At 37.7% G+C, this 15,581-nt stretch overlaps 2 protein-coding genes across 3 annotated transcripts in view; both read right to left on the reverse strand.

Annotated features, from left to right (window-relative positions):
• Nucleotides 1–15,581, reverse strand: part of LOC134156298 (ribonuclease H-like) — a 384,552-nt gene that overhangs the window by 173,084 nt on the left and 195,887 nt on the right. The gene's annotated exons all lie outside the window — the stretch shown is intronic.
• Nucleotides 1–15,581, reverse strand: part of CAMK4 (calcium/calmodulin dependent protein kinase IV) — a 140,163-nt gene that overhangs the window by 52,705 nt on the left and 71,877 nt on the right. For both annotated transcript variants that reach the window (XM_062604244.1, XM_062604243.1), the window contains exons 3-4: nt 13,206–13,268; nt 12,434–12,516 (exon numbers count right to left, since the gene is read on the reverse strand). In XM_062604244.1, coding sequence (XP_062460228.1) covers nt 12,434–12,516; nt 13,206–13,268 — 146 coding nt within the window. The remainder of the gene's footprint in view (nt 1–12,433; nt 12,517–13,205; nt 13,269–15,581) is intronic.

The following is a 15,581-nucleotide window of genomic DNA, read 5'->3' on the forward strand; positions in this document are numbered from 1 at the left end:
ATGTACATATGAAAAGCTTTACTACATACTCATTAGAAAATTAAGAGCAGTAAGAATCAAAGAAAAGATAATAATCCACCAGAAACAGATGTAACAAGCAGGGCACTGTGAAATATAGTCTATACAGGGATATACCTAACCAGCTGCAATTACTTAACACTCATTGTATTTGCAGGTAACTAAATCTATTCATGTGCCACCAGTAACAGCAAGCAATCCGTCTCAAGCGAGAGTTCTTCCGTTTCACAATGATTTTTTGGCTGCATTTAGTATTCTTTCTGGAAGTTTCATTTCTTTCTGGCAGCGCTTCAGCTACCATTCCATATGCACTGCTTTACCTCCTTTGCATTTTTGTATCTCCAGCTCTTCCCCTGCTTTGGTCATCTGTTTAAACTATCAGGGAGAGCTTTACTTGAACTTAAACCACAACGGTAAAAAAAAAAAAAGTGAACTTTATTCGTTGAGACATTATATTAAGCTTTTAGCCTGAAGTTTAGGAAAGAGGTTACAAAAAAATCATAATTACACAGTACAATGGTACATTATACTTGAAAGTAAGAGTCCTCCTTAGCTATTTCAGTCTGAATTATCTTCTTCTGGTAGACTGCATGGCAAGATGTGAGTCCCAGTGACCCTCTTGCTTGGGTGTTGTTGTGGTTTAAACCCAGTCAGGTAACTCGTTCACTCACTCCCCCCCTTCTTTCCCTCCCCCTACTCCCGGAGGGACGGAGAGGAGAATCGAAAAGAATGCAACTCCCACGGGTTGAGATAAGAACAGTTTAGTAACTAAGGTATAACATAAATCACTACTGCTACCACCAAGATAAAGCCGTTGTGAATTTATACTTTACAGTAAATAAATGTAATGAAGTGTGGGCCTGTATGTCAGGACAGGAATAAAAACCTATTGTATAATTATTGTGCAAGAACGTGACTCATCCACTGATGTTACAAGTGAATAACATGCACTGGCAAGCCAATTACAGCTTATGTAACATAGAGCTAACCTTCTAGTTGTTCAGCAGTGTAGAATCCAGACTTATTGAGAATAGAAATTACATTCTTAATTAATAATAATCAAGCAAGTAGAAAACCTAATCTTCTGTAGCAGCAATAAATAAAAAAAAAAAAAGACATAATTCTTGCTAAAGATGAAAATTTATTACAAAGGGCACTCTGTTTTAAAACTAGAACCTGGCTATTAGGCAGTCAGGAACAGTACTGAAACAACATTACCCTTTCTTTTCGGTTCTGTAATAATACTGGGGGATCATTTATGTATCTATTTTTTGCACCCTCCCTGTGATAATTTATGTAAGACAAAAAGTATGTGTGCTAGTTTGCTTTATTAAAACAACACTCCTACCTGAGACCAGTGAAGTTTCTTTACAATGATTTTTTGAATTTCAGCCTACAGTTTAACAATGACTCATTCTCCTTTTCTTCCATAATGGGAAGGAAACATGCAAAAATGTCTTTGTTATTACTGAAGCAAACCCACCTATTTGCACCTACTTTACAGAATTATCTCTAAGAAAAGCACAGAAAGAAGATTAAACTTTCCTTGAGAGAACAGGACAGGAACAGCATTGTAAGGAACTAATTAAATACTGTCTTTGATATGCAAATGAATGAGCCAGGCAGACCAAAAGAGTGCAGGACAGGAAAACTGTGAGGCAAACAGCAGGGAATCCAGAAGAAAGGATACCAAAATGCTTAAAGTCAAAGCTTGAAAAAACACTGAATTTGGTGTCACAGGTATTCAGGAAGCTCAAGACAGCACTTCAAATCAAAGATGACATCCTAAAGCAAGCAAAAATGCAATGCTGATGAAATAAAAGATTCATATTCTAATCCCATTTGTGTAAAATCACTTTTTCATGCTTTTGTGTGCACTTTTATTGAAATATGTTGATTCAGCTTTTTACACTTGTACATGGCAAATCAAACATCTGAGAATGTACTGATTTAATCTTGTCTTTCCAAGCACATGTGAACATATTTGAGACAAATCCACCTCTTTTTATAAAGAGAAGCAGAAAAGTATTTCCCAAAGGCTGCTCCTCACTCCTTCCCACTACCGGGACAAGGGGGAGCAGGTTTAAACTTACAGAGGGTAGATTTAAATTAGATATTAGGAAAAGAATCTTCACTATGAGGGTGGTGAAACATTGGAATAGATTGCCCAGAGAAGCTGTGGATGCCCCATACCTGGCAGTGTTCAAGGCCAGTTAGATGGGGCTTTGAGCAACCTAGTCCACTCAAAGAGGCCCATTGCAGGGGGTTGGGACTAGATGATCTTTAAGGTCTCTTCCAATCCAAACCATTCTGTGATTCTGTGACACTGTTGGAGATGGAGGTGGTGCCAAGAAGCACCCCTGTCTGCCTGCCAAGCCAGTCACTCAGCAGAACCCACCCAACTGCACCCCTGACCCAGAGCCCACAGTTGTTTCACCATAGCAATGATAACCCTCTGTGCTGCCACTCAGACTCAGAGGCGGAAAAGCCTTCTGCTGTCAGGTAACGGAGCTATAAAAAAAAACACAGTGCTGAGCAAAGCCACCTTTAGAATCACACTGCCCAGAAAACCTGTGGAAATGGTATATTTCTTGTGGTGATCCATGCTTTCTTATACACAGTAGGTAGTTGAAATTTGGTTGCTTCCACGTGATTGTCAAACTCATGTATGCATTCAAGTATTTAATAATTTGCAGTAAAGCTTGCCAACTTCCACCCAGCCTTTCTAGCATTTCTCTTCCCTCTGAGTACTGCAAATTTTCTGGCAATATAAATCCTTTAGTTTTGCAGACTGTTTTTAGTGTAACCTCTCGCAACCGCGGAAGTGCAATGCCTGCTATGTTGCTTATGTTTCCATTATGTATATCTGCATTATAGGCTGCCTCAACAGATGCATGAATTATTACTAGCATTCGCCATACTTGTGTAGCCTGCAGGGTAGTTTAAGAAAATCATGCACTGGATTTTACTTCTTCTGGGACATTCTTGTTAAGACTTGGTACTATGCTTTAATTCACCACTTTTTCATGAAGACAATGAAAGCAGTGTAATATCATAGTCAAGGGAGGGAGGGACATAGTGGCCACACTTGCTCTACAGAAACTGTATTACTGACGGGAAAAAATAAAGGAAGAGCACAGTCCTGCTAAACTAAACACATTTAATCTGAAAATCAATGAGTAAAGTGATGAGGACTCCTAACATGTCATTTTAGAATCAATTTTCAGAGCACTATTACAATCATACTAATATACAATTATACTAATATACAATTTTACAGTTGACTGGAATACATGTATCTGAGGATTAATGGCAAGCATGTTAGGCAACAACTGGAAACCATCAATCTCCTACAAAAACAAATATGTGAACATTTCATCACAGAAGGAAAGGAGGCTTTGGTTTTGATTTTTCAATGAGTAACAAAGCAGAGGGTCAGATCTTTTCTATCCAGCAAGAGAAACAGTGCTTGCACAGCTGCAATGATAAAAAAGGAACCAGAGACACCCAGCAACCTGTTTAACAAGCAGAGGACCCATTCAGTGCCAGAGGATGCTAGGCTGGGATAGTGACTGATGCACACACCTCTTCATGCAAGACTGACAATATCTTAAAATCTTGGTCAGCATTGGCTGTTTCCCTGGCAGTGTGACTTCTCAGATAAGACTGAGAAGGTGTTATATGTCCTTTCCTGGGCAGCACAATCCTCAGAGCCTCTCCAAGCCTTGCACTGTAACCACTCCTGAAACTTGTATATGGAGAACACCAGGGGTGGAAGAAGCAATGGAAGCAGAACAAAATGGCACAAGAAATGTGTACTTTACCAGCTCCCTGACCCTGAAACCAAAGCCTCTTTCTCTTTTCTTTTTCTTGGATATGGGAATCCAGTGCAATGACTATTCTGGCAATTTTAAACACAAGCTGTTCTCATGACTCCTTGTGATCAAGAAAATTTGAACTCTTACCCACTTTAGCAAACTTACTTTTTCCTACCCTAAACTGTAAATGGACTAGCACTCCTTACCTTACTTCCCTGCTTCCCTCCCACACAGACCACTTTACCCATCCTCAAGCCTCATGTGAATTCTGAGCAGATAAAGTCTTTTTCTTGCTTCCATTGCCTCAGATTAGTATGCACACTTAGTTTTATGCTAATCAATCTGAACAGGTACTCTAAAATTTGCAGTATTTAGCTCTTTGCCACTATAAATACTATTTCTGCATACTGTGGAATTGGTTGACTTTCAGTATTAAATGAATCTAGAAACATTCATGTAGCCTTCAAAAGGTCTACTAAATCTATTTAGCCATCCAAACCAGTAATATTTTTAATCACTCTATCAATTCACAGCATTACTTATCTTTCTTCATGCTATATCTGTATTTGTTTTTCAGTAACATATATTAAAAAAAACACATCAGTGTTTCTAGGTTCATTTTCATTCTTCCTCTAGCTGGCTTTTATTCAGAACTCTTGTTCCACATTTTACCTGTGGACTGCATCCTGTTACATCATGTACAGTCTCAAGCAAGACACTGGCCTTTATAAATACAAGATCTGTTCCAATGCCAGAATGTGCTAAGAATTTTTAAAAGTATTTGGTTCTTTAAACCAAATGTCAATTTTCCTGAATTCTTTTGTAGTGATATTTTTCTGTACATATCCACTTAATTCTTATGTAAATTCTAATATGTCTTTAAAATGAAAGATTTCTACAAGGTAAAGTGAGACTAAAAATGAGAAGAAACAGGAAAAGAAAATGACATCATTGCAGGAATTACACATTCTCAGTGAATGATTCACAGATCTACTGGCTCATACCTGTATGGAAGCAATTCCAATTCCTGGTTGCTTTGATGAATTTGTTTAGTTAAAAATTAAGGTTTCTATCTAAATATTTATGTATTTTCCATACTACAGCATTGAAAAGTAATAAAAGAAAAAAGCAGCTCTGATTCAGTTTGCTGATTCTTCCTTATTTTACATCCATTTTCCTATTTTAGCACAGACCAGCTGTTACTGTCACTAATGACTCAAACTGTCTGCCCCTGATCTGACAAAAGATAATGGGAAATACAGAAATGTGTTGGAACTGACTCCAAGTCAAACAAACTAGACATTTTTCTTCAGTACCTAATTCAGAAATGAAATGCAGCATTGTGGTCATTTAGGAAAGATATTTTCCTTCCATCATTATTAAGTAAGAGGCTGTTTTTCATAGATTTGGCATGCAGGAGAATTTAGTGAAATATTTCTTATATCCCACACTAGCGGTTGTTTTCTCTTCTGAAACTTTCTTTCTATTTCCTATTCAGCATTTCAAAGCGCAGAACTAAAAAAGTTTCTCATAAAATCTTGAACTATTTCTTTGTCTTTAACAAGAAATCTTTGGATTTCTTTGTCTAGCTATGGGCACCGTGTTATCAGAAAAAAATGCGGAAGGTATTCAACTGACAGCAATTGAGACATAGAAAACATGACCAGGGACTAAAGATTGTAGGGACTGTGAATATGTAGTTTTCCACAGTCCGCCACTGCATGGGAGTTTGCCACAAAGTACAAAGTATTCACTTTCTCTCTACCTGCTGGGAACCAGGCAAAAAAAATTTGGCCAAATTTGAAGAAAGAAAATTCTTAGTCATACTGAAGCCAAATCTAATTACCAGGCTAGAAAGTCACTGGAATAGCTTACATAAGATTAAATGAATCTTACTGCTCAAGAAAAAAAAACCCAAACCCTGGAAGCCCGAGGACAGTTGAAGGACACTGCCTGAGGTCAGGTGAACAACCTGCCTGCTCCAGCCCTTCATGCCAAATCTGCACAGCTGTAGCTGCTGTGAGGTTTTAAACACATTGCTCCAGAGCTTATTCTGATTCATTACTTAATTCCCAAGCAGAGTGCAACAGATGGCCACTGAATTCTGAAACTGGGCACTGTTTGTATAACATACATTATGTTTATGTCTCTCCACGTCACAATCTGCAAGAGCATTCATATTATTGTTAGTCAGTTCAGGATTATTTCAGTCTCACCTGTTTCAGTTCTCTTTTGGCGGCCTTGGCACCTCTCAAAGTGAGTGGGTGCATGATATATTCTTTACTGCAGCAGCTAAGTTTCAACATTGAACTGAGAAGTACATTATCTGTAAAGGATTTGCTTAATTATCATTTAGGACAAGCTTTTTGGTACTCTGGATATTTAGGATAACTGTACTTTCTAAAATATTTTATCTTCTCTTCATACTCTTGTCGTAATGCAAATAGAAAAAAGCAGTAAGAAACAAAATGTACAAAGCACTCACATCCCAAATGCTTTTATAATTTCAGGAAAGGTGTTGAATCAAGGCATAGAACACACATCAGTAGGTTCTGGGTTAGTCAGATTCTTGTATACACTATGTAGGCTACAACTATATAGGCTGTATATATATATATGTATATATATATATATATACACACTCCCCTCAACTTGTCACCTGCGGGGAGCTGTAAAAAACCTCTCTGCATTTCAAATAAATATGAAAGCTAAATTTGTTAATAAAGTAGAAATCAGCTACTGCTGTATTATCTTCCTGTTGATTTTAACAGATATATCTCTCCCACTTCGTCTGGTGTCCAAGCCATGTATATCTACATTACAGTGGTGAGGCTAAGGCAGAAACCCAAGAATATATATGCCAGAGATGAACTAATAACAAGAAGTCTTGGTCTTTAAAATACCTAACAAACTACGAGGTTTCACAGGCTGATGTGTCCTACTTCCAAAAGGCTTCACCAGTTTTCTGAGTGGGCTAGTAGCATACAGGCTGGTCCCGGCTAGGACATACCCATGCTAACAACTCCTGCAAAGTTATCTCAAGGCCAGAGGACATTTTAAATTAAAATGTTTTAAGAGAAAAGCTTTCCACAGTGGTGTTAAGAACCAGGCAGGCTTTAATGTCACATCAGTTCACATTTAGACAGTGGTAGGAAGTCAGGCAGTATATAAGTGCACCATCATCACTGCTTGAATTGTTTAGTCATTTATGAAACTGCAAGTGCATTCCCTTTGGTGGCTGGTGTTTCACCCAATTCTAAGTGCATTTATCAACCTCACTATAGTAGTATCCTATGAACAAACATTTACAAAAGGTCATTTGTACCTCTCATCTTGGATACAATATTGTAGTCGGTAGATACTGGCTTACTTAGAGTAATTCTATCAAGTGACAGAAAATAAGGTGTTGACTACAAAAGTATAAAGCACTATTACAACTCTCTCCAGGAAGGAAATATCAAATTACATTTGAAAGGCCACAAGAGAGCATTAACACACATTTCTTTACTCTTAAATTACTGGATTTTAGCATCACTGCAGCTGAAATCAAGAGACACTAAGTGAGCTATTATGACATCAAGGAGCTTTTTTACCAGAGCTAATTTGTGTGTTCTCATTTCAGAGAGTAAGGCTCAGTTGGTGTAGTCAAGTCAGACCTCCTTTTATTTTTATTTTTATTTTTATTTTTATTTTTATTTTTGCTAGTCCCACTTGAGGGTACTTTAACTTGGTCATATGAAACAGAGTCCAAAGCCCAAAGGAGTGCTCTGACCCTTGTTCAGAAGATAGACTTCCACTGTATGAGACCAGAGCTCAGGAATAAATAAAAGACACTGTTCTACCACTAGTTTATAAAAGACAAACCTCCTGTCCTCCTCCCCCACTTTAGTGACTGATTGATTCCTTGCCTCTTTTTGATGTCCCTCAGTAATTCTAATTTCCATAATCAGAAACAAGAAGCCTGGGAAGACTTTGTAAATTTTGTCCATAAAATGTAATCGGTCCATCATCTCTCTGAAAGGAAAGTTCTTTAGAGCAAGTAAATAATATTTTTGTCATTGTACACCCCATAAAAGAAGATGGTATCAACTTGAATATATATTTCTCAGAGGAAATTAGATGAAATCTGAAATGGAAGTGAGTTAAAATACTGCCAGGCATAAGCAATATTTCTAGGCAATGTTTGGTGCAGTTAATAAGAACATGAAGGAAGAAACAGAAGACTTTGTGATCAAGATGCCAAAATACAGACAAGGAGAACTTGTGGTTTGACATTATTATTTGAACCTGAAAAACGGGAGCTTCTAACAAAAACTATTCTGCAGGTATTCTGTCTAAAATGAAGTTAAAATAGAGGTGATTCAGCTGAAAGGTGCTAATATGAATAAAAGCTGAAAGGAAAAGACGAAGTTAAAAAAAAGTTAGCCGATAAAAGACAGATACCAGGCTTTGCTGTGCTGAAGTGATCAAGAATCTTGTTAAATACACTATGCAATAGAAAAGAAAGTCAAAGTTAAAAGTACAAAAAATCATATTTAAGTAAAGAATAACAAAGGCACAGAGGGCAAAAGGAAGAGACAAGAGAAGAATATACTGAACCAAGCTTAAGAAGAACCATCATTATTCTTAAAGGAAAGAACGATAAAGAAAATTGAAGAAATCCAATGGTTAACATGATCACAATGGTTAACATCGAAAGTGAGACCATTAGCTACTTACTTAATCAAATCTTTGAAGAGTCTAAGATTTACTCATTATTAATTAAAATGGGTTACAAAAGCAATTAGTTTGACAAACAATATGTCTACATAAATGAAATTATTCTGGGTTTGGTTTCTTTTGTTTTGTTGTTGGTTTGGGGTTTGGTTTCTTGTTTTTTTTTTATTTTTTTTATTTTTTTTTTCAGGAAAGCTACACTACTTGTGGTTTCAGTTCATTCTACAGCCCCTTATGGCCACTGCATTTAAACTTTTAAACTCTTTTCCACTGCGATCTTCAATTCATATTAAAATGCTTGAGTCCATTTGTTTGAGCTCAAATTCAGCCTCATCAATCTGAAAGCATGTAGCGTGTTACTTCCATCATCTGCCTTTAGTTTTCTCATGTTCAGTGGAGAAGAGCTGAAGTGGAGAGAAGCTTTCTGATTATAAATCTGCCTTTTAAAATTATCCACATAAAGTTTATTACTTTATTCTGTATGCACAGTATGATGTCATCCCTAATAAAACCAAATTTCAGTATGTCTTTCCATCACTCAAACTTCTCTTGCAAAAGACGTGACTATGCACTGAACATACATGCAATGCTCTTCATGAGAAGATGAGGTGAGAAGATTTAAGACAGGGATGAAAACTTGACCTTTATCTGCTACTTTGCTCCCAGGCCTGAAATTTGCTATCCACAAGTGTAGTGGAAACATGGTCCTTTAAAGACTATCCAAATGCTACAGTAATCACTCCTCTGCATATTTGACAGGCTGTGCTAATTTGGGGTTTTTGTTATTTAGCTGGTTCCTACCCTGGTGAGAATCAGCGTGATGGCAGCCTGCCTCCCATCACTATTGTGGCAGCATAAGAAACGCAGCCATGCTGGACAGACCGCTTCTGGGACACTCACAGTTATACCAGCGGGCTGTCCCTCGGGGCTCTGTCAAAATGCTGCTCGTTTAAATGCACTTCAACCACGCACTTCTGTTTTAAACATGCAGGAATGAAAGAGGAGGGCCAAGCAAATGTCAAAGTTATACAGCCAGCACTGAGCTGGAGGCATGGCGTCTGGAAAGAACTAGAGTATCAGTTAATTTTTGACCTACTGCAGTTTTTGTTTTGGTCAATTTGTCCATTGATCTGTCTTACTTCAAAAGACCTTTCTTACTCACTTACTGGATTGGCAATAACTATCATGCAAACTGGCAATGAGTATTCTAATTTACACAAACTTCTCCAATTTACTGTACAGTTGCATTTGGTTTGTTTGGAATCTTGTCAGGGTATGGCCTAAAGTGTGATTTATGAAGTCTGGGAAACAGATTTCATTTTAAAAATACAACCAAAACCAACCTGATTTCAGCTCTATTAACTCAGTTGTGCTGATACTTTTGTTTGAATTTACCTCCTTTTGGGAAACGCAACTCAAAAATTGTCATAATGAAAGATCATTTTAGCAATAATGTGGATGATTTGACAGAAATATTAAATATGTTGAAGGAAGTGAGTAATTCTATTATCTAGAACTTTTATGTTATGTGGCATGAAATCATTAGCACATCAACAATGGCAATAGGATTCCAGAATGCTAATCAGATCTTGGTTATTTATCCAATAATTCATGATAAGGGGAATGTGTATATGAAAGAGTTTACTAATCCACAGGATAAATACTATTCAAAAGAAGAATGGACATCTGGAGTGGAAAAAACTAGAGCAGTGAAACAGGTGTAAGAGTAACTCCTCCAGAGTACAAAAGTTGTTTTCCTGTCCGTGTATTGGGCACTTATTTACAAAGTCATGTAGCTGTGCATTAAGCACATAATGTCCTCCAAACCCTTGGGGTAGTCCCTGGCCCACACACTCTCTGTACACTATCTCCTCCCAGTGACAGCCCTAAGGTGGATCTCAAGACAGCGTCACAGTTATTTCTCCAAATCTGACACAACCCCACTGCCCAGTGGAAGATCTTTCAGGGTCATTTTGCTTTTTCCTGGGATGGGAGTCATGCAAGCACAGAAGAAAAAGTGCACAAGGCCTCTCTGTAAGTCAGGACATTTCCTTCATCTCTTCATAAAAAGATGCATGGATTGAAAAGATTAATTGAGAAGGGAAGTCTGCCCTAAGGCACAAAGCTAAATTTACTCTCACTAAAATTCTGAGAGCAGCCACTGTATAGCACAATGCAAGTGTTAATCCTTCAGCCCAGACGAAAGAGAGGTGAAGGACAGCTAATGCTTAATTGAAGTGGCCAGTGTAAAACATCCTGGCTGCATATTTCTAACAATTTGCTGTTATTGTTGTTAAGCTTTTTGCGTTCTTTGTTTTATTGTTGGTGGGTGGGTTTTTTAAGGAAATCGGTCAGAGAAGACTGTATATTTTCAGTTTCCAGTTCTGTTGCATATGGAGAAACGAGGATGCTGAATTCACAAGATCTCCATAGTATTAGTGCTCATTTGTAACATCACAGAGGGGGGCACCGCAATTCTAGTGTGTGACTACATGACTTCAGGCAATGCCAAACAGCTTGTCCTAGCCAAACTACTGGATTAATCACAAGATTTTGGGGAAAGATAAGTTCAAAAGCTCAAATCCCTTAATCACTGCTGAATACAGATTACAAAATGTTGTAAATGTTGCAACACTAAATCCTACTTCCATCAAAAAATGCAATTTCCCATCCTGGATCCCATGGCTTCTTTTATCTTCAGTTCTGCCACACACATAGTTGCTGCTCAGGAGCCAATAATTTCACTGGCATCTTTATGTCTTCTTTTTTGCAAACTCGTCTTGTGAAAGACTCCTATAGAGTATCCAGCCTTCCTGAAAACTACCCAGTCTGAAGCCATGTGGATATATAAATGGCTATGTGATAGGTTGAACACCTTGTGCAGTGTCCTGCCTAGCTCATAGAATCATAGACTGAACTAGGAAAAGATCTTGAAGATCATCAAGTCCAACCTGGAACTTGGCCCTTGTTTGTCTTATAGTACGTTTTTCCTGCTTGCTTTGCCAACTAAGATGATACAGGAGGAGCTGCATTTATTATTACCTGTTCAAAAATAGTTCGTATCAAAGTTGTAGCTGTGACCATGGTACAAAAAAAGGTATGTTTTTGTTTCCTCAAATCAAAGATGCTTTCAGATGTAATCTTTGATGTGCATTTATGTAACAGTCCTCTAAAATACTAAACTTTAATTACAGAAGAAAGAAGACCAAATAACTTGTCCTTACATGAGCTGGAAATGACCAACACCAGTGAATTCATTGATTTACTAAAATCAGTATAAAAAGTTTTTTATACCTTCTCTTGCTCTAAAAACCAAAATCCCTATCATTAAAATATCGCCCCAACACTATTATACAATTATTTTATGTATATGCACCTACACGACAAGCAGGTGCAGCCTTAGAAGCAATACCTTCAGAACTCAATACCTGTCTTGCAGAACCTTCATAACCAGAGGTCCTAAAGTACAATAAATACAAAAGAGAACTTCTTTCTTATTACTTTATTTACCAAATTTTTATCTGACATAACAGTATCTTCCGGGCAGGTTAATTTTCACCTATCATATTTTATAATGACATGTCAATGTGATTTGGCAAGTTTTTCCTGCCTCGTATCTGATGCGATGTACCTGCTGAGCACCTTCCTTCAATAGTTTGTGCTTTTCAAAATCTACTGACAATTTCCTCCATTTTCAACTCATGTATGCTTTCAAGAAAAAAAAAATCCTGATAATCACATTTTTAAGCCAACATTTATTTATGTGAATAAACCATATGCTGATGAAATAATTCCAGTAATTACTAACACAGGAATTATGTGCAGAGAAGACATCTGGACTGCAGCATTCTTAGGGAAAGTACCAAGTACAGGTAACTTACCGATCAAACAGCTCTCCACCTGTGACCAGTTCCAAAACAAGACTGATTTCTGTTGGGGTCTCAAAGATCTCCTTCAGTTTTATCTGGTAAAAGATAACAAAAAGGATTTATTTTGCTTATTTGTTTTCTGTCTGTGGCCAATAGCAGGAAGAGGACCACAGTCAATAAAGCAGAGGATGGGACCAACTGGTGCTGGTGTGTCATTTACTTTGCAGTTGAGTGAGTTACTGTGCATGTCCTCTCTCACTGACCTTTTATTTTTTGCTACCTTTATCTCCTTTGCATTCCCCTCCTATTTTTTTTTTTTTTGTTATTTTCATACTTCTCATACCTCAGCAACCTCTGTGTAACCCAAGAATTTAAGATGATAAGTTTGTTAGTGCTTGTCAACACCTGTATGCCAGTCTTTCAGAATAACTGTAGGTAAGACCTTCCCCACCCTCCAAGGACTGACAACACCAGCTTTGCCTTTAATCTAGAGAACTTCTTTTGCATAATATCTCAGTCAATGCTGTTAAAAAATCAACATTTTATTTTAAAGTGTAAGTATAATTCAACAGTCTTCTAAACCAAGCTGCTACAGTGCTCAGGAGAACCCAAAATTTAACACCAGGACTGTAAGGCTGTATCCAAGTCTGTATAGGCTAGCCAGTAACATCTTGAGAACAGAAATAGCTTTAAAAACTACCCCACCAAAAAAACAAAAACAAAAACAAAACCCAACAACCTAAAACAACCCAAACATGCAGTGAAAGAACAAGGCTAAACTTACAATGTTAGGATGTGACAGGCGAAGAAGAACTCCTATTTCTGTGCGGACAATTTTCTTGTCTACCTGGTTTAAAGTCGGGAGGAAAAAGTGAAAAATTTATTTCTATGGTCACCATAGAGGCTTCTAGCTGGAAATTTCTAACTTCCCAGGGAAATATGTAAGAACAGTATATTTCTAGTTGTCATAAGAGAGGGAGGCTGTTCACTCCAGCTCTGCACAGCTCCTTACTTAATATCCCCTTACTGACACACATCAACAGCTCTAATTTGGAGGTGAAAGAGGATGGGGGTGATATGAGGAAAGCAAGTGACTGGAAAACATAGGGTCAAAATACTTTTAAATTAACTTAGGGGACAATGTTTGGGTTGTAAGTCTGTGGTGTGATAACAGAATTTAGTAGTCTTACTAACAAGAGTGACCATCCTTCTAATGAGTGAATTATTTCTTACCATCCTTCTAATTATCAGTTAGTTTGGAAACAGTGACTCCCGAATATCAGCTGGCTTAGGATACTCCTTGTCTGCCCATCCTGTTTTTCTCGCAATAAATTTACGATGTTCACACTGTTCTAAATCTTCGCCAGCTATCAGAAACCTACAGATATGGCTGGTTTCAGCTAGTTTTGTGATTACTGGGGCATCCAACTGTGCCAAAGGTGAAAAGTGCACCATGACGAAGACTGCTTACTTCATCTTGAAGACCCCTGCCCACATGAGGAAGACCCCTGCTCACGACCATCGGAGGGCAGATAGCAAGCACCGAAAGGGAGGAGACTTATGATAATGAGTACCTAAACTATTTGTAACATCCCCGCCAATCTCTCAGGAACCTAACAAATACTTATGTTTGTATGTAATAAATATCTGCTTGCTTAACCCCTCAGTGTGCAAGTCAGGAGGAGCGATCCCCCTTGCACCCAGCGCCGTAATAAACATACCTGCTTTATAACTCTCTTTGAGTTGTAGATCCTGATTTTGTGTTTCAGGAGGATATGGTCAGAGTGATGGTGTTTGTCTTCCCAAATAACGGTTAGATGTGATGGAGCCCTGTTCTCCTGGAGATGGCTGAACACCTGTCTGACCGTGGGAATTGGTGTATGAATTCTTTGGTTTGATTCGCTTCTATGTGTTGCTTATGCTTTACCTATTGATCTGCCTTTATTACTTTTTCTAATTCTCTCTCCCATTCCACTGAGGACAGTGAACAAGTGGCTGCGTGGAGCTGAGCTGCTTGCTGGCTGGGGTTAAACCACAAGAATAGGTTACTGAGATTTTTTATTTTGAGCCTCTGTAAGTAAACTTGTATTATTAATGTAAAGAAAATAGACTACTACTAAAGCTATTATTGTGTGTGCGCATGTCCACACTTCCAATTTGTGTCTATAATCCATCAATTCATGCATATTCTTTAGACTGAACACACTTGCATTGAACTACTGCCAAATTACATCAATGTGCTTGCATTCGCTCTGTTACGTGCCTAAATATTTTGTTTGTACATGCAAATCTGCTGGCTGCAAATACCGATTAGCTGGGCACGTGCAAGCATATGCTTTTAAACAATGAAAGAGAAATGCACTATTGCATATGATATTACTGTTAACATGTTAAATGTGAATTGTTCTATCAAAGAAGCCATACATCTGTTTCTCAAAAAGCACAGTACATTTACAGCCAAACCATTTGATATGTAGAGATGATTTGTGGGATTTTATAGACTTCAGCACAGTAAATCACATGCTGACATACATGTTTAACAGGTACCTTCATCTTTTAATATATGATTTCAATGGTAAAGCTGATCAGATGTAGATAATGTTCCTCAAAGACACACAAGCCTTTGTGAATAGGTTCTGTTCCTCACCTACATTAACTTGGTGGCATCACTGAAGGGTGAAGGATGTTACAGAGGTACAGCTTGCACAATGCTGGTCATTTGCCATGCTACGTTTTATGTCTTGAGTTTAAAACAAGTCATTAGAACAGGCCTTATTATATGTTGTGGTTTAATTATCTGACTAATCTGGTTGCTATTTCTGTTCCTGACTCATTTATACACAGGTTTCTGCAAATATGTTTGATAATTGTTGAATGGTTTATATAAACAAATTTCAGGCTATTAGGTGTTCATGAGCTGCTCATTTCAGCTATTCACTATTTATAGTGTGTTACGGACATTTCTACTGTTCCCAAAGCTGGGTGGAGGACACTTCTAAGACACAAGAACAATGTGTAAATCAAATGGTAAGGCACTTTTTAAAAAAAAAAGTCAGAATAGTTGCATTTTTAGGATTATTTATAAAACTGTACTTGCCATTTTCTTGCTCATTTTTGCTTTTCACCTGTATAGTTACAAATCCCCAAATTTCCTCTCTTC

The sequence above is a fragment of the Pezoporus occidentalis genome, unplaced genomic scaffold (genome assembly GCF_034315485.1).
Source record: "Pezoporus occidentalis ecotype Australia unplaced genomic scaffold, CSIRO_AGI_Poc_V1 ctg84, whole genome shotgun sequence".
Lineage (NCBI taxonomy): Eukaryota > Metazoa > Chordata > Aves > Psittaciformes > Psittacidae > Pezoporus > Pezoporus occidentalis.